Source organism: Neovison vison, chromosome 4 (genome assembly GCF_020171115.1).
Source record: "Neovison vison isolate M4711 chromosome 4, ASM_NN_V1, whole genome shotgun sequence".
Taxonomy (NCBI): domain Eukaryota; kingdom Metazoa; phylum Chordata; class Mammalia; order Carnivora; family Mustelidae; genus Neogale; species Neogale vison.
In genome coordinates, this window is record NC_058094.1 from 187402865 (window position 1) to 187423996 (window position 21132).

Below are 21132 nucleotides of genomic sequence, written 5' to 3' on the forward strand. Positions count from 1 at the left end.
TAAACATGGCTTAGAGTTCTACTACCTGAAGTAACATTACCTGAAGTAAACATTTAAATTTATTTATTAAATTTATTAAATTCATTATTTTCATTTCTATGATTACAAATATGCCCTGTATATGCACAGTTTATCTCATTCTCATATATTTTTTCATCCAGCTTTTTAAAATTAATTATTATTTCATATACTATTATAACAATCTTTTATGCATTATTCATTAATCAAAATAAAACCCTAGAGTGGAATGGAGAATATCTGAACTTAGTGATAAAGAGTTTTCTTATAAGATCTTCTCCGTAAGGGGCGCCTGGGTGGCTCAGTTGGTCAGGCATCTGACTCTTGATTTCACGTCAGGTCTTGATCTCAGGTTGTGAGTTCAAGCCCTGCATTGGGCTCCACACAGGGCATTGGATCCCACAAGTGTACCTTTGTATAGGTAATTAAAATATATTTTAAGTATATTTAACTTGAAAAGGTGCTTCAAGATCTTTGTTCCTTTATTGTACTATATAAAATACAAATTAGCCCAAATAATTTCATTTTTCTTGGCATAAATTTTACAATCGACTTATTTCAATTTAAGACAACTATTAAGAAGTATGGGACCACCAGCATGAGACTCTTGATCTCTGGGTCATGAGTTCCAGACCCATGTTGGTCATGGAGCCTATTTAAAAACAAACAAACAAACAAACATATTAGAACACCTGGCTTAGGCAGCTACTAGGCTGGTTCACTCAGGATTTCATGTTGTTCAATAATTTAATGTTAAATATTGTTTCTTTCTTCTACCCTATCATAGAGAGAATGAAACTGATGAGAGTAAAATGCTCACCGTGTTCTCAGAGCATGTGTACAAGAAGACTGCAGGGGAAGGAGATTGGAGGGCATGAAATAGCTCCACAGTATAAAAAGACAGTAGGAGAACCTCAGATCAAGGTTCTCTAATGGTTTGTACCCAGTAACCTTTATTTACTTTATATGCTATTATTCTGGGTATGTTATCACCAACATTAACATATTTCATGTGTATCACAGAAATGATTATGGAAAATTCCCTAGACCTATAGCTCTGCTCCAAGAACATGTGACCAGTTGAGTCTCTCTGGTCCTATGCTGTCTATGCATAATAGACAAAAATAGAAAGTTGGAAAAGGCTAAAATGTTTTCCTAAGACTGAAAGATACATATGGAAATGTATGGGAAAGAGAAATGCTAACATTAAAATTTTCTCCACAAATGAAAGATGCTACAATACACTTAATTTTAAAAAGCCATATTTAAATAGCACAGGATAACCTGCCATGCAACTAACTTTCATACAGTGATTCTTTTAACTTAACTGGACTTTAGAGGTGTCAACAGAATAATGGCTACCTAAATATTTATTTTACAATGATGTTTCAATAGATGAGAAAAGTAAATAGGCAATTATTCCTAAATTCCTTTTCTTCATTCATTAATCCATTAATTCACATAAATATTTACCTGTATTTTACTTTGTGTCAGATGCTACATGCAAGAGATATGATGATTAGCAGTACTTAAACTGTTTTCCTGTTGAGTTTTAGAAACCATTGCTGTTTTGGAGTATCATTTCTGTAACTCCCTTACAAATACTTAACTAGTAAGTCCATCTCCTAACAACTAAATTCTGGTCTTACCTCTGCCTTAACAGGCAGATGCATAGTGATCAGCATATGTTTGACTTAATAACTAACCCATTACTGAAAGCAAATGTATATCACTAACTATATTTTCACCAAGAAAATGAAACATTTTATTTCAGTGTCCATACTGACAAAGATGTCCTGCCTCATGCGAATGACATCCTACAATACATTCAATTAAAAAAAAAAAAACCCAACACCTGTATTTAAATAGGATAGGATAGGGATGACTGGGTGGCTCAGTGGGTTAAAGCCTCTGCCTTCAGCTCAGGTCATGATCTCGGGGTTCTGGGATTGAGCCCCACATCGGGCTCTCAGCTCAGCAGGGAGCCTGCTTCCTCCTCTCTCTCTCTCTCTCTCTGCCTGCCTCTCTGCCTACTTCGGATCTGTGTCTGTCAAATTAAAAAAAAAAAAATCTAAATAGGATAGGATAAAATCTTTCAGATAATGAATAGGAAAATAGTACCAAAGCCACTTCAAAGTAGGTTGGTTTCTGCTAAATTAACAACTATTAGATTGGATTATAGTATCACTAGGGCCTGAAAGACAACCAGAGGCTGGAGGAGTGATATCCCTGCTTCTGCACAACAGCCCTTCATTTTCAGATAAATAAGCAGTGAATACCCAAATAGCACCAGGATGAAATTACACTGACGAGAACAGATGAAGAGCAGCAGAGAATATAATAGGAAAGAGGACCCAGGTATAAGAAATTTAAAAATGATAAGCATATCTGCTTTGGATTATATGGAAATATACTGTCCCCCCCCTCCCACAATACACAGACAATTCACCAAAGCATATTATAAATATTTCTCAGGAAACTGAGATATTGGGCATTTTACTCAAATATTTTACAATGCAACCTAAGAAATAATTTTTTCAATACTACATGAAATATGTCAAAGAATGTCAGAATACTACAATATTAAGAAGTATACTGTAGGAATACAAATTCATCATACCTCCTCAAATCCCTTCTTCGGTAATTCTTCTTGGACAAAACCACACCTGTTTGGGAACACTTAAAGTAACGATGCTTCAAGTCTGAAGGGCAAGTTATTTTGAACTGTCTGAAAAATTTTCAACTTGATTATGATGTAATTTTATGATAAAAAAAAAAGGGGCTAAAAATGTCTTCCACTTGCAAACAAAAGAAAACAAATTCATTTTATAAGGCACAATGTAAAATGCTGAAGTAGCAAAGTTTTCCTGACAAGAATCAGGGCATTTGGGTTGACTGGAGCCAAACCTGACTTAATGCTAAAGATGACTAACAAAAACCTAAAATACATCTGTTCTGGCTGTAAAATGCATTTGTACAGATGAAATGAACTCCTAATCATTAGTTTCCTTCCATAATCAAAAAGCAATGATTTCTGAAGAAGTTCACTTCAAAGTTATACAGTTTTATTCACAACTCTACAGCAATATTTGATTATTTGATATTATCTTGCAGATACATTGTGATAAAATAGAGTACCTGCCTGGCATAGTCACAAAATTGTCCTAATGATGCTTTACCTGTATTTCTCTGAAAATGGCCCACACAAAAATTAGTTTACATGATGACTTAAGGATCTTTGTCTGAAGTTCTCAGGGAAAATATTTTTTTGTTCTGTTTTGTTTTCCAATGTTCATATTTGGTAGAAGCAAAAGACTTCATTACTGCATTGGTACAGAGGAGTGGGCACTACAACTTTATAAAAAGTATAGACTTTGGGGTGCCTGGGTAGCTCAGTGGTTTAAAGCCTCTGCCTTCAGCTGAGGTCATGATCCCAAGGTCCTGGGATCGAGCCCCGCATTGAGCTCTTTGCTCATTGGGGAGCCTGCTTCCCCCTCTCTCTGCCTGCCTCTCTGCCTGCTTGTGATCTCTCTCTCTCTCTGTCAAATAAATAAATAAAAATCTTAAAAAAAAAAGTATAGATCCCAAACCCCCTATTCACACTGGTATAGCCACTCACATACATGGACAGTTTATTTGGAAGACCATACATTACTAAAGTGTAGCAATAGTCAATTCTCCCTGCCTATCACATTTTTGGCCCATTTCCACATTAAGGGAGTGTAGGCCAAATTCATGCATTCAGCATATAGTCATTAAATGTAAGGTAGCTCAGTAAGAGATACAAAAGTTTTAGTAAGGTAAACATCTTAAACTCAAGGCACATGTTCTCTAACACAGAGTGTAATACAGGAGCCTAAATAAGTAAAACATAGCTCAGACATTCAGATAAAATATAAGAGGACTATAAGAGACTTGTGATTATCCCTGCTGGGGCCAAAAGAGGAAAAGCCAACTGAGGTAGGCTCTCAAAGAGTAGCAGGATTTGTTTATGCGGAGATCATGAGCCAAAGTGCAGGGTCTAATGTAGGAAAAAGATAAACAGCTCTGTCTGGAACGCTACTTTATGTGGTGGAGAGAGAGAGAGAGAGAGAGAGGAAGAGAATTGTGTGTGTAAAGTATGGGAAGAGATTTGGACCCAGATCATGAGAAGTTAAGAACAACATCCTAAGGAGCTGCCAACTCCTTACCTACTTAAGGAGATACAACTTAAAAGATGTATCAACATTTTTAGAAAAGCAAACCCCAAGGTAAAAATTATGCAACGTAATGCAATGATAGTTTTTAAAAAAATACACACACAATGCACACACACACATCCCCACACCATTTTTGGCTGGTTTTCCTTCTCAGTCTCTTTGTGGGTTGACTACAGTGCTACTTACTTCCAAAGACACCCTAGAGAGTTCTGGGACACAGGTAACAACAATTTATATGGTAGGACATTCCTAAACCACTTGTCTTCATTTTGGTTAAAAAAAAAAAAAATTCAAGCCGAAAAAGTTTAGATTGACTGAATTTTACATATCAGAGACAAATTGCAATGCTAATCATGCAATGGAAGCAAAGGTCATGCCGATGTATTAGGCTGAACCAAATGAAACTGCCAATGTTGGACTACTCAACATACAAAAGCATAGCAATTTCATATGTTCCATCCTAACAGCAGTAACATTACACGACAGCAGCTTAATCAGCACTTTGAGGCAGGCTTCACCTCCTGTCACATGCTGGATGAGGACAACTAAGCTGAACAAGAGATTTATTAATTGTGACACAAAGCTGTTTGCATGCTAAGTCATGCTCTGGTTTATAGACTCAAATGAAAAGAAAACTAGGAAGAAAGGAAGATAAAAAAAGACAAGAGAAAAGGAAGAATGACAACAAAACAACAGAAAGAGAAGATATAAGGTGATCATGGGGGGAGCTGTCCTCTTTAAAAGAGAAGAAGAAATTGTGATTTCTTTTTTAGGATTTTCCCAATGTGAATATGGAAAACATTTTTTCCTCACATACAAATGCTACTTACATAGTTAAAACACTCACTAACATAGGAAATCAACATTTACTGAGTGCTTACTATGTGCTATTAGGCACTTAACATACTTTTTCATTAAATTATGAATAAGAAGATTTCACTTATAAGATGAATAGGGTCTGAAATCCAATGTATGCTATGGTAGCTGTAGTTTATAACACTCTATTGTGTAACTGAAATTTGCTGAGAGAGTAGAACTTAAATGTTCTCCACCCCCCCTACCCCCCCCAAAGAAAGGGTAAATATGTGAGGTGATGGATATGTTAACTAGATGGGGAAGGTGATTCATAATGTATATCAAATCTCAAATCATCGCATTGTACACTTTAAATATCTCACAATTTTGTCAACTGTATCTCAAGAAAGCTGGGAAAAATATGGATAAAACAAGAGTTTGGTGGTTTCACGTAATTTCTTAAAAGGTGAGATTATTACCCTCATTCAAGGGTATCACAGCTCTTATGGACTAAATTAACATCTGAAGCAAGTTCTGACTCCAAGGTCTATGTTTTTCCATCCTCATTCTAATGTCTATAATGCAATGAGCTCTACTGTTATACAAGAAGTTTTTTATTTCTTTAATTTAAACATTTGTCATTTTAATTTGGAAGCTTAAAACATCTCATGCTGTATAATTTAAGTGTGTTATTGCTGAGCAAGGAAAATTTAGCACTAAAAGGAATGGAATAACCATTTTATATGCTGAGAAAGACTCTAATATACATTATATTTCATGCAAAAAATTTTTCTAAGGTAAGCTAAAGTCCAATTCAACAAATATTTGAGGTTCTATTATGTATCAAACACTGTGAAGAAAGACCTGCGTAAAGTTACAGCCCCATAATTGATGGTCTGGTTAGAGACAGAGGTAAAAGTGGTGAAGATTCACCATTGATAAATGGAACTGGAAATACTCAAATACCCACCATTTTCACATGTACAGCAGAATCTTGATTAGGCATTTCTTGGTTATCCAATCTTCTGGATTTCCCCAGGTGATGTCACAGTAAAAGAGAGAGAAAAAAAGTACATGTGACATACATATATTTCAGGCTGTTCTTGTAGGTTAATGACATAGTAAGGTGGTACTTTTGGTTTGACTTAAATACCAAGTTTCTGACCGCACCTTTTCCTCTTTCCTAAGAAGCTCAGCAGAGATTTTTCTCTATCTTACAAAGGCTGGGGTTAAAAATTTTGTATGAAAAATTTGCAGCTCCCCTATAAGAACTTACATAGTGTTAATAAGATTTGAATAGTTAAAGTTTATATTTGCAAGAAAATGCTTTATTACAAGAATATTTTATCAACATTTTCTCTCTATATAAGGATGAAGTTTGTGGGAATATTATGCATTACTATTACTGAATCAATGAAGGAAGATATGAATTGAACATAAGGAGAAATGTAATATACAAAAGTCAAGTTTATTCTTCAATTTTCTCATATTAAACTCTAATTTTGTGACATGAGGCAACTACTATCTGAGTTAGTGTTTGGTCCAGAATAAGTATGTGATAGTGTTAACTAAATGATAATTTTACAGGTTTGGGTGGAATTTATACATAACAATTTGTTAAACTAAAAGAAGTAGCTTTTATAATCTCTCTCTCTTTTTAAGATTTTATTTACTTATTTGACAGAGAGAGAGAGAGATCACAAGTAGGCAGAGAGACAGGCAGAGAGAGAGGGGGAAGCAGGTTCCCTGCTCAGCAGAGCCCAATGTGGGGCTCGATCCCAGGACCCCGAGATCATGACCTGAGCCAAAGGCAGAGGTTTAACCCACTGGGCAACCCAGGTGCCCCTATAATATCTTAATAAAATAAAATACCTCTTATCATTATTCTTTTTTTTTTCAATTTTTTCATTATCAATCTTAGGGAAAATTACTTTTGTTCCTCAATGACTTTACTTTTACTTTACACTAGGTAAGTAAAAATTTTTAACAAAAGCAGTACTTTAAAAGGGCAAATTTATCAAAAGGGAAAAAAATCTGACTTTTTCTTAAAAGTTGGACATTATAGGGGCAATTAAGTTGATTAAGCAACTGACCTTTGGTTTCAACTCAGGTTGGGATCTAGGATTGTGAGATCAAACCCCTCAATGGGCTCTGTGCTCAGTGTGGAGTCTGCTTAAGACTCTTCCTGTTTTCTCCCTCTCTAAAATAAATAATCTTTAAAAAAGTTAGACATTGTATCTGTGCTTTTTATAATTAAAATGTATTGCAGCAGATACATAAAATTTTCTCAATTCTAAAATTCATTCCTCCCCCTTCCATTTTGAAATACATAAAATTTGGAAGTGTCTTATGAAGTGGTATTCTCCCTCCCCTTTCAGAAAAGCCATTAGTAAGTCTTATACTTGATGGCATCTTCAAGCCGAGTAGACATTATTTCCAAATAGTAAAATGCCATCAATTTTTCACATCCAAAAAATAATACAGTATTTGCAGAAGTATCTATTTATCTTTCTATATACTCTATAACTCATAAATGTTTTGATCACTACTCCCCAAATGTAACTGTAATGGTAGTTTGGGGGTTAGTAATCTTTAGATGATTATAGTCAAACTGAAGTAACCCTTCCTTTCTGTCAGTCCTTGATCTAAACAAAGGAGATGCCACAGAAGTTGCCTGTTAAATCTCTTTCTTCGTTTATAGAAAACAAAGCATACAATATGCTTATGGTTTTCCTTTGATGTTTAATATCTGAACAGGGGTCTATATTTTTCAGAAAGCACAATTTTAAATAAAACCATTTTATTAGCTTGAAAAAGAGGAAGGAGAATGTGGAATAGTACTGTAGAGTTTACAAAGCATTTGAAAAGCCCAAAGAAACACAGAATTCAAGCAGTGCAGAATACATTTTAATATCTAGGAATCTCAGATCTTTTTGTCACATAGAGCCAGGCAGCCCAATTCCTATCCCCCCACCACTAAGTTTGGCTCATTTACGTTTAGTAAGAAAAGATAAGAGGGGGGAAAAAAAAACAGTGTCGAAGTAAAAAAGTAATTGTCTTTCTCATGGTTGGTCTCTACACATTTTATTTAAACAAAAGACAAAAACAAAGAGTCTTCAGAAATTTGATAATTTTAGGACATTATTTTTGATAGGTAAACCTACTAGTTCATGGATACTATACAAATTTCAACTGAAGGTCCTTCATTCTTCCCAGTCCTCACTGGCAATCTGACCAGAATGTATCCTTGTTCAGAGATAATACCACATAAAGTGATACTGTGTCCTAATGTAAAAAATCACCCCATTGTCTCTATTATTACAAAAGTGTCAAGAGTAAAGCATAAATGGCAGCATTCTGGCACTATTCTAAGGAAGGCACTGAAAATTAGGGCAGGGTATTTTTAAACCAATCAGCTTGTAAACCTATACTTGGTATATAATGTTCTGGCTCACTTCACCAGCAGTCATCTGTTGCAGATGCTTCAAGAGAAGAGCTGTTGGAAAAACACATCAAGTGTAGAAGACACGTTCAAAAATAGAAAATACTAGCCTGGAAGAATGAACCCTCTTCATAGGAAGTTTTGAAGTTTTAAAGTCTTTTGAATTTTAAATGTTGTCTGGAAAGTATGGAAATTGGAAAATAATTACTCTGTGTGCTTTCACTATGAGGTTAAGGTCTCTGCTCTAATGGTGTTCATTACACAGAATATATAGGACAAAGCTAAAGACTGAAGCAAGAGGTAAGAACTTCTCTGGAATAGCACAAACTTGATAACTGAAAAGTTTTTGTGATTGTGGTATTTCCTTCTAAGATCATTAACCTTACCTTGAAAAGATAGTGACAAATCAATGACTGAAAATTTCTATGTCTACATGATTACTTGCCTTTATATAAGTTTTAAAGTATCTGAATGCAAACTGAATATTTTTAAAGGCCCATTTGACTCTGTCTTATGGGAAAGTGAAAAAATTGAGTTAATCAATATCATTGGCTTAAAAAGTTGTGATTCTGTTTCAGTTATACTTGCTGAAACATTTACACAACACAACAATAAACTCATGAAATTTTGAACGGTAAACTGTATACTACTTACATAGGAAAAGGCAAGTATTACTATAATATGGACAGGGTAACAGTAACTGTTAAACTTCCGAACGAATCCATTTTTGCTGCACTTTTCCAGCAACCTGTATTGCTTTTCCTAAACTTACTTAGGTTTTTAATAATGGTACTTTCTTAGGGTGATTGGCACAAGAAAAATAAGTTTGTTATTTTGGTAGCATTGCACATCAGTTTCTTGGAGCATTTAAATAATTCTTCCCAATTAGATTTTTAAGGCAGCAGTGAAAAAAATATACAAACTGGAAAGTGAAACTTTCTCGATACAGACATGAAACAAAAATGAAACTGAATATTCTTAGGTCTTTCCTGAGCCTGTTCGGGAAAAGAGAAAACAAACTGAGGTGTGAAGGGAAGAGAAGGAAAAATAAAGGAGAAAAGAAGATAGAAGGAAAAAAAGAGAGGAAAAACAGATTTCAAAGGCTAGTGTTTTAAAAATTAGCAATTTATACCAATTTTCTCAAATAGTAAACCTTGGCTTTTCAGTAAGAATTTTATGGATACTTAAGAAAATACATAATTTCAGAACTTGGAATTTATTCATATATGATCCCCACCCCCATGACCCTAACATAGCATTTTTCAAGCTGAGTAAACCAAGGCACATGGAAATTGAGTAATTTATACTGATTACCCTTAGCGCACTCTGAGTTCTGTCCTTGAATTTGTCCTAGAACAAGAGCATAGGTGGGAAGCAATATCCAGAGATGCAGGGGCTTGGATATAGACTGCCAATAAAAACCAAGTAAACCACTTTAAGAAATGGTCTGCTGCATTAACTAATTCTCCTGACTAAAACACACACACATACACAAAAAGAAAACAAATACCAAAACTATAAAAAATAAGGCAAATTCAATTATTTAAAACTAAGTTAGCCACAACGTTCTAAGGTTTTATAGCAATATATGCTTGAACCTTAATTTTCAAAATACAATTTGTTATAAACCTTAGAGACTGTAATCCAGCTTTTATCGATTCATAAAACATTACCAGTATAATCTTATTCCTTAAGATCTTAGATAAAATAAGTACAAAATAAAAGTTCATTATCTTTATACTAGGCATAATATATGGTTCCTAGACCTAGGGATACAAAGCATGTGGTAATCAGCAAAACTAAGTCACAGAGCAACTAAATGAACAACAAAATTGGATCATACAGTGCTTTTCTTTTTCCTTTGAAAAGAGATTTCTGAGGATACTTTGCTTTTTCTTAACATTTACATGTGAAACAAGAAGCTCTTGAAATTAGATGCTTTAAATTGTAATTTAGAAGACCCAAGACACTGCAAAGTTTTACATAGTTCTATCTTTGCAAACTGTAAAGTTTTACATTATACTGCTTTACTCTATTTTTATTTCCTTAATCTGTATTTTTAAATACCTATAATTTCAACAAGATCCTGAACCAAAAAGAGTCAAACGAAGTAATTAACCCAGAGAAACTTATTTGTTTACATGAACTGTACTCACTTACCCTGAAGGTAACCGGACAAGCTACGCCAGTGAAAGAAAATTCTTTCTGTCTGAGAAGTACTAATATAGTACAAGGTGCAAACGAGGGCGGTTCCAAAAGCCTTGGCTAAGCTCTATGCAAAAATGGTCTTGTGACGCATTACTACACAGTGCTTTATTATGCTCCGGGTGACACTTGCTAGCTCTGAGCTAGTTACCAGCCAGTCTACAGAAAATGATCAACTGAGATAATGTGACAGTTCAGAGAAGGTAAAACTATTAGAGCTGGCAACTTGTGCTGGGAAGAAAAACAGAACCTCCATATTAACACTTAAAAATACTCCCTCATCCTGTTTTTTGGCTGTCAGTGTACTTGTGGTATGTGCATTTTTCTGTATGAATATTATAGTTCAATAAAAAGTTTAAAAAAAAAAGTAGGTCGTGGTTGCTAGGGGCTGGGGGAGAGAATAGGGAGCCACTGCTCAATGGGTACAAAGTTTCAATTTGGAAAATAAAGAGTTCTGGAGATGGATGGTAGTGACCATTGCCCAATGTCAGTGTACTCAAGGCCACAAACCATACACTTAAAAGTAGTTAAAATGGCAAATTTTATGTTGTGTGTATTTTATCACAATTTTAAAAAGATTACCTCATTTAAGACACATGAGAAAAGACATGATGCATGTAAGTGTGGTAACTAGATTGTTCAGAACCTTTACTGCAGGGCACTGGGATTTAAGTGATTTGTATGTTTTTCTTCATATCGCCTACACTGTAAATTTTATTTGCTAAAGAGACCTGAAACAAACAATGAAAACTACTTTTTAAGATTAAAAATTTGAAAAAAAGGGGCTCCTGGGTGGCTTAGAGGGTTGGGCCTCTGCCTTCGGCTTGGGTCATGATCTCAGGGTCCTGGGATCCAGCCCTACATCGGGCTCTCTGCTCAGCAGGAGTCTGCTTCCCCCTCTCCCTCTGCCTGCTTGTGATCTCTTGCTCTCTCTATGTCAAATAAATAAATAAAATCTTAAAAAATTTTTTTTTAAAAAGTCAATTTTCTGTTGCAAATAAAAACAGTCAAACTGTTATGAAGAAAAATATTTTTAATTTTTAAAGAGAACCAGTCTTGCTTTTAACCCAAGTAGCAGGATTGCAATATGCTAATACCATATGTCAGGGCCTGATAGATAAGTTATGCTATGGGCCCTCTGGGAAGCTTTATCATTAGGAACATGAGGAAGCTACACTTTCGTAAATAAACTTTTATATCTGCCTTCTCTCTGCTATGCTCAAGAGAAATCAAACCCACACAGCATTTCAGTAATCAAACTTTGTGAAGTAGTATGCTCTATTAAAAACAATGCAAAAAATGTTTAATGATTCTTTAAAAGGCCAGTAAAAAATTACCCAACTTTGGTATCTACCAAAGGTTAAAAATTTGGCACTATCTTATTTTAATAAAATGGAAGATTCACAACAAAACATTCTTTTATGAGGAAAATCTTTTATACTTTACTATAGGAGGCTCAAGGTCCACCAGGTGATCCTTTTTGAAAATACTCCTGTATTATGTATGAATATGATGACTTAACTGTCCTGTAATATATTAATATAGGTAGCAATGATAAGAATTTTAAAGATATCACTTAGAAAGATGACTCAAGATAAGTCATTCTCAAGAACAACAAAGGAGGGGTGCCTGAGTGGCTCAGTGGGTTGAGCCTCTGCCTTCGGCTCAGGTCATGATCTCAGGGTCCTAGATCGAGCCCTGCATTGGGCTCTCTGCTCAGCGGGGAGCCTGCTTCTCCCCCTCTCTCTGCCTGACTCTCTGCTTACTTGTGATTTCTCTCTCCATCAAATAAATAAATGAAATCTTAAAAAAAAAAAAAGAACAACAAAGGATGCTGGAGTAAGAGTTCTTACTATTAAAAGCTTCAGGAGTGCCTGGGTGGCTCAGTGGGTTAAAGCCTCTGCCTTCTGCTCCGGTCATGATCCCGGGGTCCTAGAGTAGAGCCCTGCATCAGGCTCTCTCTCAGCTCTCCCTGCATCATCTCTCTCAGCCTGGAGGCTTCTTCCCTACACCCCACCTGCCTCACTCTCTAGTGATCTCTGTCAAATAAATAAATAAACTCTTTAAAAAAAAATAAAGCTTCAAAAATATACATTCCCCTTGACACACCAGTTTTATGTCCTAAGGACTTTAACCTAAGGAAATAAGGCAGTACATAAAGATTTAGTTGCAAAGATATATACTATAGACTTCTATAGACTTTTTTTTTTTTTTTTAAGTAGGCTCTATGGCCAGAGTGGAGCCAACACAGAGCTCGAACTCATGACCCCGATATCAAGACCTGAGCTGAGATCAAGAGTGGGATGCTCAACAACCAAGCCACCGAGGCACCCCATAGACTTGTTTTATAATACTGGGAAACAGTAATCAACCTAAATGCCCAATATCTAAATGTCCATTAACATAAGAGAGGTGAATACATCATGGTATACACACAAAATGTAAGATTATACAGTTCCCAAAAATGATTATTATATATAGCTAAAATTTATTGTATGTTTACTATGTGTTAGGTACTTCTAACACTTGACGTACTTCGTCTCATATAATACTCATAATCCTAGAAGGTATGTGCTATTATCATCCTCATTTTTCAGGTGAAGAAATTAAGGCAGTAGCTGAGAAGTGGCAGAAATTATTCAAACTCAGGTCTGACTTTAGAATCCACGTCTGTATGTTACTGGACACCAAGGCTCTGTGAGATCGAGATTTACAGATATACTCAGAAGTACATGATCTACAACTGAGTGAAAAAGTTATGAGAATATCTACAGCAAGAGTCCAATTTTGGGGCAAAAGTCTTTATATAAGCATAGGAAAGTCTAAAATAGAATATATAAGACAGTATTAGATGGGAGTAAGGGGTGATTTTTATTTTCTGAGGTTTATAAAATACGTTCCTTGGGAAACAAAAAATGGCTTATTACAAATGTTACAGTAGTAGCATCACCCACGTCCATAATCAGAAAAAAAAAAAAAGTAAAACAACTGCAGCTAGTCAACATCATGAGTGGATTACATGAAACAGTATTTCTACAGTGGAGACAGAACAAGGAATCCAGCCAATTGGTTCTAAAACAAAACAAAAAATACAGCATGAAAAGAAAGATGGGTAGTATGTTATCAAGGGGGTAGAGGATGTCTTTGGCTCTGCTAGCGTTGTGCTCTGCTAGCCTAAGGAGAGAAGAAAGGAAATAGCGGAGCATTGCTCCCTGCCTACAGGGAACTTTTCCCATAAGATCAATTCTACCCAGTGTGTATAAGCGCTTGGGGTGGGATGGGATGCCTGGTGGGCTGTCCCTCCAGGAGGGACTAACATTTTTCAAGCACTTTCCTACCCTGTCAGAATCCCAGAAGCATGCAATGGCCTTTTATATACTATGGGACCAAGGGCACGCTGCCCTAAGATAGCTCACTTTATTTTTTATTTTTATTTTTTAAGATTTTATTTATTTATTTTAGAAAGAGAGAGCGCAGGAGCGGGAGTAGGGTGAGAGGGAGAAGAAGCAGCAGCCTCTCTGATTGAGGGGCTCAATCCCAGAACCCTGAGATCATGGCCTGAGCTGAAAGCAGCCGATTAACTCACTGAGCCATCCAGGTGCCCCAAGATGGCTCACTTTAGCATAAAAATTATTTTGAGTTAAAAGTAAGCAAGACCCAGCACATTTAGGAAAAGCTCCTTACCCCCACCCTCCCACCCTCTACAACTGCCTAAAAAGAATTTAGATAAATGACCTGCTCCAGGAAGAGAGCTAGTGCCATAGATAACTGCATTATGCTATGAATTAGGTATAGTCCATGGAGAAGAACCTAGCAAGCCCTCTTTGATTTCATCCTACCATTTCCAAGTGACCTAACAATATTTGTTTACCAAACATTTACTCTTTTTCATTCTTTCTGAGGACTGCATTCCCAGGCCCCTACACCATCTTCTCCTCAGTGCAGAATGACATATATCTCATTTTGCCTGATGGTCTTTGGAATTTGTGGATTCCCCATATGTATGCTATTAAGTGTGATTTTTCTCCTGTAAATCTGTCTCCTGTCAATTTGATTCTTATTCTAGCTAGAAGGACCCTGAGGGGACAGGATATTCTTATTCCCTGACAATACATTTTATTTATTCAGTAAAGCCTTAAGAGAAAGATAATACTTCTCCCCTTATTACTGGTAAGAAACCTAAGGTCTGGAGAAGTTATTACTTATGTGACTTTTTTTCTTATATATCATGCTGTTTCTAGGCAATAATATACACATTACTTACATGGGAGGGCTAGAAATGTCTGTGAATAAGAATAATGTTTTGAAACTGTGCCAAGAAAAAAGAACAAGGACACAAATATAAGCAAAGTACTGAGTAAAAGAAAATGAATTTTGTTTCAAATAGCTCTAAGATAATGTTTTTTGTTTTGTTTTTGAAAGGGAATATAAAGGATTTAGAAGTAAGAATTTGTAAAGGGAGGCTCTGTTAGCAGCACAATGATCTGTGATCTCTGGACTCAATTACTGGCCCCTGTTGCCTTGGAGTTTCTTTACTTTTGGTCATAGAAGCAGAAAGCACCCATAAAGCTCTGAAAGGAAACGCTACACCTACAACTGACACACCCAAGAGCAGAAAAGTTCTCATACAGGAATCAAATCTTTGGAAGATTTTTCTCTCCTTATAACATCGTTATAACAGGCTGTCTTTACCAATGGAGAAAGAGATATCCACTGTACTTCTGAGGAATGAGTTACAACGTTCTAGATACTGTCAATTATTCAATCAACTTGAAAAACTAAAAATGATCACTTCATATTTTGCATGAAAAAGTTTCTCAAAATTCCGAAATAATGAAAACAACAAAAAGCCCATAGAAAATAAAATCTATTAGTTTAAACCTTAGTAACTTATTAATTGGTTCATTTAATCAGGGGCAAGGGAAGTAAAGGGAATAAAAATATTACATTAACGGGGCGCCTGGGTGACTCAGTGGGTTAAAGCCTCTGCCTTCGGCTCAGGTCATGATACCAGGGTCCTGGGATGGAGCCCCACATCAGGCTCTCTGCTCGGCAGGGAGAGTGCTTCCCTTCCTCTCTCTCTGCCTGCCTCTCTGCCTAGTTGTGATCTCTGTCTGTGAAATAAATGAATAAAATCTTTAAAAAAAATATTACATTAACTAATAGTTGTATGTGTAAGAAATCACTTCATAGTTCTATATAAAACCTATACTAAAGATAGTTTATTTCTCAATTATCCAACCTCAGACTTAACTACTAGCTCAGCTTACTACAATCCAATTATTACTTGGCTATGGAATGTATTTTTCAATCCGAACTTGACTGACACCCTAGGAAATTATTCCAAACAAAACAATAAAATCATATAAGGAAAACATTCAGTAGGAGGTGAGATGCAATACTTTATAAGGACTCTTGCAAAACTTGTTCCTGCTAATTGTTGTAATTGCTGTATGATACATATAGGAAGATTTTTTTAAACATGCCAAAACATCCATCTAGGCAACTGACTTCTCTTAAAACTTCTCTAAAGAAGGCAACAGTCAACTAACTTTGGCACTATGACTGTTCAAAACAGAACTGAACAGATGCTACTGATGTTTATATGAGTATGATTTTATTTTTATTGTTTTTTAATTTAAATTCAATTAGCAAACATAGAGTACATCATTAATTTCAGAGACAGAGTTTAATAAATTAATTCATCAGTTGCATATAATACCCAGTGCTCATCACATCATGGGCCCTCGTTAATGCCCATCACCCAGTTACCCCTATCCCCTCAACCCAGCTCCCCTCCAGCAACCCTCATTTTATTTCCTACAGTTATATGAATATGATTTTAAATGTTTAAGGAGCAAAAACAGAGATGGAACAATGAATTATTACATCTTGGAGAAATGAATAGGAAGTAAAGATTTTCAGTAAGTCTCTTATCACTTAAAATCATTTCAAAAACTTATCGTATTAAGTGACTGTTAGTGAAGCTGACTGCTGCATTTATGAATTTGTATACATATACGCAAACTGAGGAGAAACTATGGTTCCAATCTCAATGCATTTCTTCAAAACTCTGCAACAATCTTGGATTGAGTAACTTATTTTTCAGAAACTCAAATGAGGATACAAACATAGTTTATAGCTTTTTAACTTAAAAAGTAAAAATACTGGGGGTGCCTTTGTGGCTCAGTCATTTGGCGTCTGCCTTTGGCTCAGGTCATGATCCCAGGGTCCTGGGACTAAGTCCCCTATGAGGCTCCCTGCTTGGTGGGAAGCCTGCTTCTCCCTCTCCCTCTTCCCTTGCTTCTGTTCCCTCTCTCGCTCTCTCTCTGTCAAATAAATAAATAAATAAATAAATAAATATTTTTTAAGATTTTATTTATTTATTTGACAGAGAGAAATCACAAGTAGATGGAGAGGCAGGCAGAGAGAGAGAGAGGAAGGGAAGTAGGCTCCCTGCCAAGCAGAGAGCCCGATGTGGGACTCGATCCCAGGACCCTGAGATCATGACCTGAGCTGAAGGCAGCGGCCTAACCCACTGAGCCACCCAGGCATCCCTATATTTTTTTAAAGGTAATAACTTCTGTAGTTTAAACTTTTTTAGAAGAAATGACATTTATGTTGTAATAGGTAGGTCAAGTTCAAGAAACTCGTATGTAAGACAACATCATAAATGAAGGAAGTCTTTCCTAGCTCTCCTCTCAAATGCAGTATGTTCTAATATTTCAAGATGCTTACACTGAAATTGTTTCCATTTTATTATATCTGGATCTCTGTGTCTGAAATGGAATAAGAAAAACTTTGTTTTAATTTTGGACTCCTTTCATATCATACAGTTAGCATTCTGTCTGTTAAAAAGAAATAGCATTGTTTAGGATTGCTATACTGGTATGGGTCACATTAAAAATGGCAAAAATGGTTATGCTACTTAAGGTTTTATTATTGGTGTATTATATCCAGTACCTCTAGATGGAGAGTACAAAGACTTAGCTTACTATCCTCTTTTTTCTATGCGGGATAAACTCATTTTTAAAATAGTAAGGTAAATGGGGCACCTGGGTGGCTCTGTCAGTTAAGTGTCTGCTTCGGCTCAGGTCATGATCGCAGGGTCCTGGGATAGAGCCTCACATAGGCACCCTGCTCAGCAGGGAGACTGCGTCTCCCTCTCCTTCTGCCTCTCCTCCCTGCTCGTGCTCTTTCTCTCTCTGTCTTTCTCTTTCTAATAATTAAATAAAATCTTTAAAAAAAATAGTAAGGTAAGAAAATGATGAAGTAAATTATTTGGAAAGAGATTCAAGTTCATGAACGAATAACCTGTAGCAAAGAATCAGATGAAACTACATGGAGGATAAGTGCTAACTTGAGTTTTAAAAGTATGTAAATAGAAGAAACCACAAAATATAGTCCTTTTGAAACACCCTTCAATATTAATAAACTCAGTATGTTAAACCAAAGTACTTAATTTAACCTATGCAAAGTCTTGGTAACATATATTCTGCCCAATGAGGGAATGTGTGCTCATCAGAATAGAACTTACAAAAATAGGTTTATCAGAGAATGGACTTCAAAGTGCTTTTCACGGTCAGGTGTCATGCTGGTGAACTCTATCAAACTTTTAAAGAACAGATGGCCCCATGCTAGATAAACTCTTTAACAGTATATACAAAAAGGTTAAGCTATCCAATTCCATTTATGAAACTAACTAGTATAAAATCCTGAAACAAAGCCTGGCAAAAATAGTACAAAAAGAAACATAACTTAAGTTCACTTTTGAATATAGATCTAAAAGTCCTAAGTAATGAACCAGTAACAAACTAATTTCAATGGTACAGATAATCACTGAACAGAGGTGAATCAAATATATTATAAAACTCAATTAACAGTCACCACTGAGGAATTTTCTTCTATTTTCTTCTTCATGCTCTTTGGTATTTTCTAAATTTTCTGTAATAAATCTATTATTATACCCAAAAGGAAACAAATAATATTTTTAAAAGGTTACATGTCCCAAGATATAAGAAAACATAAGTGTATATAATGTTACTATATCTTTTGACAAAATGCACATGGCATATGTTAAGTCATGTTTATGACTTGAAATGAAAATTATGAAATGAAATGATTATTATGAATATGAAATGAAAATTATGACTTGAAAATGAAAATTATCTACTGAGGCAAAATTCTACCTTACTGTGTTTTCTGGAGTAGCCTTCCTCATTCTTTTTCTGGGAGGATAAACTAATGAGTAAGCAACACAAACGAAACAATATGCTATATTCTCTTCCCACTCTGGATACCAAATGAAGTCATAATGTGTCAAATCATAATTTACATAATGTGTAAATTAAGCTCTGTAAAACATTATAAAGTATTAGTCCATGGTTTAAAGAAGCCATTTAGGTGGGTGGGGAAAGGGGCTAAAAAGATAAAGGGGATTAAGAAGTACAAACTTCCAGTTATAAAACAAAATCATGGAGATGAAAGGTAGAGCACAGGGAATATGGTCAGTAAGACTGTAATAACTTTGTATGGTGACCAATGGTGACTAGACTTTCAAGGCCAATAACTGCAGAATTGCTGAATCACTATGTTGCACACCTAAAGCTCATGTAACATTGTAGTCAGCTATACTTCAATAAAAAGAAGAAGCAGCATCAAGAGCAGCCATGTAAAGACTACTCAAAAATGAAAGTGAAAACAAAAAAACAAACCTGGAAAAATATATTTCTAAGATACTTCTTTTTTTTTTTTTTTAGATTTTTATTTATTTATTTATTTGACACAGAGAGAGAGAGAGAGAGAGAGAGGAAAGCGAGAGATCACAAGTAGGCAGAGAGGCAGACAGAGAGGAGGGAAGCGGGCTCCTTGCTGAACAGGGATCCCGATGCGGGGCTCAATCCCAAGACCCTGAGATCATGACCCAAGCCAAAGGTGGAGGCTTAACCCGCTGAGCCACCAGAAGCCCCTTTAACATATTTCTACAGTTAAAAACACTTTATAAAAGTCCTTGCAAATCAAGTAAAAGAACTTAGACAATTCAGAAAAGGAAATAAATGGCCAATTATTTTTAAAGGTTAAATTTCAAAAGTAACAGATACTTTGAAAAAAACCTATCATTTGGCAAAAATAAGGGAAAAAATGACACCCATTGCCAGGAAAACAGGGAGCAAGGTACTTGTATATACTGCTAGTGGAAATGTAAATTGGTAAAACCTTTTCAGAAGGTAAGCTGGAAGCACATTCAAAGACTTTAGATTTGCACATGCCCTTTGACTCAGCATTCCACTTAAACAGTCTTAGACTTGCACAGATGCAACACAAATGTTTACTGACCCATATTTGTCATAATGAAAAATGGTGAACAATCTAAAGGTTCAACAATGAGGAACTCTGCCTTCAGTTCAGGTCATGATCTCAGGGTCCTGGAATGGAGCCCTGCCTCAGCTCTGCTCAGCAGGGAGCCTGCTTCTCCCTCTGCCCCTCCCACCCTTGTGTGCGCGCGCGCTCGCTCGCTCTCTCTCTCTCTCGCTCTCTCATAAATAAATAAAAATCTTTTTTTAAAAAAAGTGAGTAATCTTATTAAAAACAATGTTACAGTGTGATCTCATGCTGGGAAAAATGATACTTAATAGTTATATGCATAGACAAAGAATGGAGTACACTTACTAAAATATGTTTTTTTAAGGTGGTGAAAATTGCAGATTACTTCTTTTTGTTTATCTAGATTTAGTAATTTTTATATCAGCATGTATTGTATTAGAAACAAAAAATAATCAAGAGAAAAACGAAACCTAAAATAGGTAAATAAAAAGGAAGAAATTCTTTCCTAAAAGTTGTATTGTAATACAGGTAGTCCTTAACTATTAAAACTTCCCTAAAACTGAGTCACATGACTGGAAATCCACATGCATGAGTCCCATGAATAAATTTTTAAAAAATCTATACTGAATCATATGATCTGTGCTTGCTTTAAGTGTATTAGAAGGGATTAAAAATGAATTGAATGCATGTAGAAACTTTATCCTTTACAAAAAAACCATGTTTCCCATACGATCTCAGCAAAATTAAATTTCAGTAACTGAAAATGATATAACTATATATGCCAAGCTTTTACGTATGGTACTCAGGTCAATTTAACCATCTACAAATTATGAGAGTGGCAGGCAGGGATTAGGCCCTGCTAGGTACTCAGGTTAAAAACCATTACTCAGGGGCACCAGGGTAGCTTCAACTGGGATTATGATCTCAGGGTCCGGGGATGGAGCCCCATGTTGGACTCTGTGCTCAGCGGGGAGTCTGCTTTTCCCTCTCCCTCTGCTCATATTCTCACTTTCTAATATAAAGAAATAAAATCTTTTTAAAAAAGATAAAACTGTTGCTCAACATTTGGGATACTGGATATCTCTCCATTCCCAATCTTTTTAACTTTAAAGATGTATGATGCTCTAACTAGACATTCTTCTTTTATCT

General features: G+C 35.7%; 1 protein-coding gene across 3 annotated transcripts in view; it reads right to left on the reverse strand.

Moving 5' to 3' along the window:
- Positions 1–21132, reverse strand: part of NT5C3A (5'-nucleotidase, cytosolic IIIA) — a 50626-nt gene that overhangs the window by 9547 nt on the left and 19947 nt on the right. Inside the window, exons 1-2 of one of the 3 annotated variants that reach the window (XM_044246340.1) lie at positions 10615–10676; positions 5983–6037 (exon numbers count right to left, since the gene is read on the reverse strand). The exons of 1 other annotated variant lie outside the window; for it this stretch is intronic. In XM_044246340.1, the coding sequence (XP_044102275.1) occupies positions 5983–6018 (36 nt within the window). In that variant the 5' untranslated portion in view covers positions 6019–6037; positions 10615–10676. Of the gene's footprint in view, positions 1–5982; positions 6038–10614; positions 10677–21132 lie in introns of those variants that run through there. One more of the 3 variants, XM_044246341.1, reaches the window with a different exon arrangement.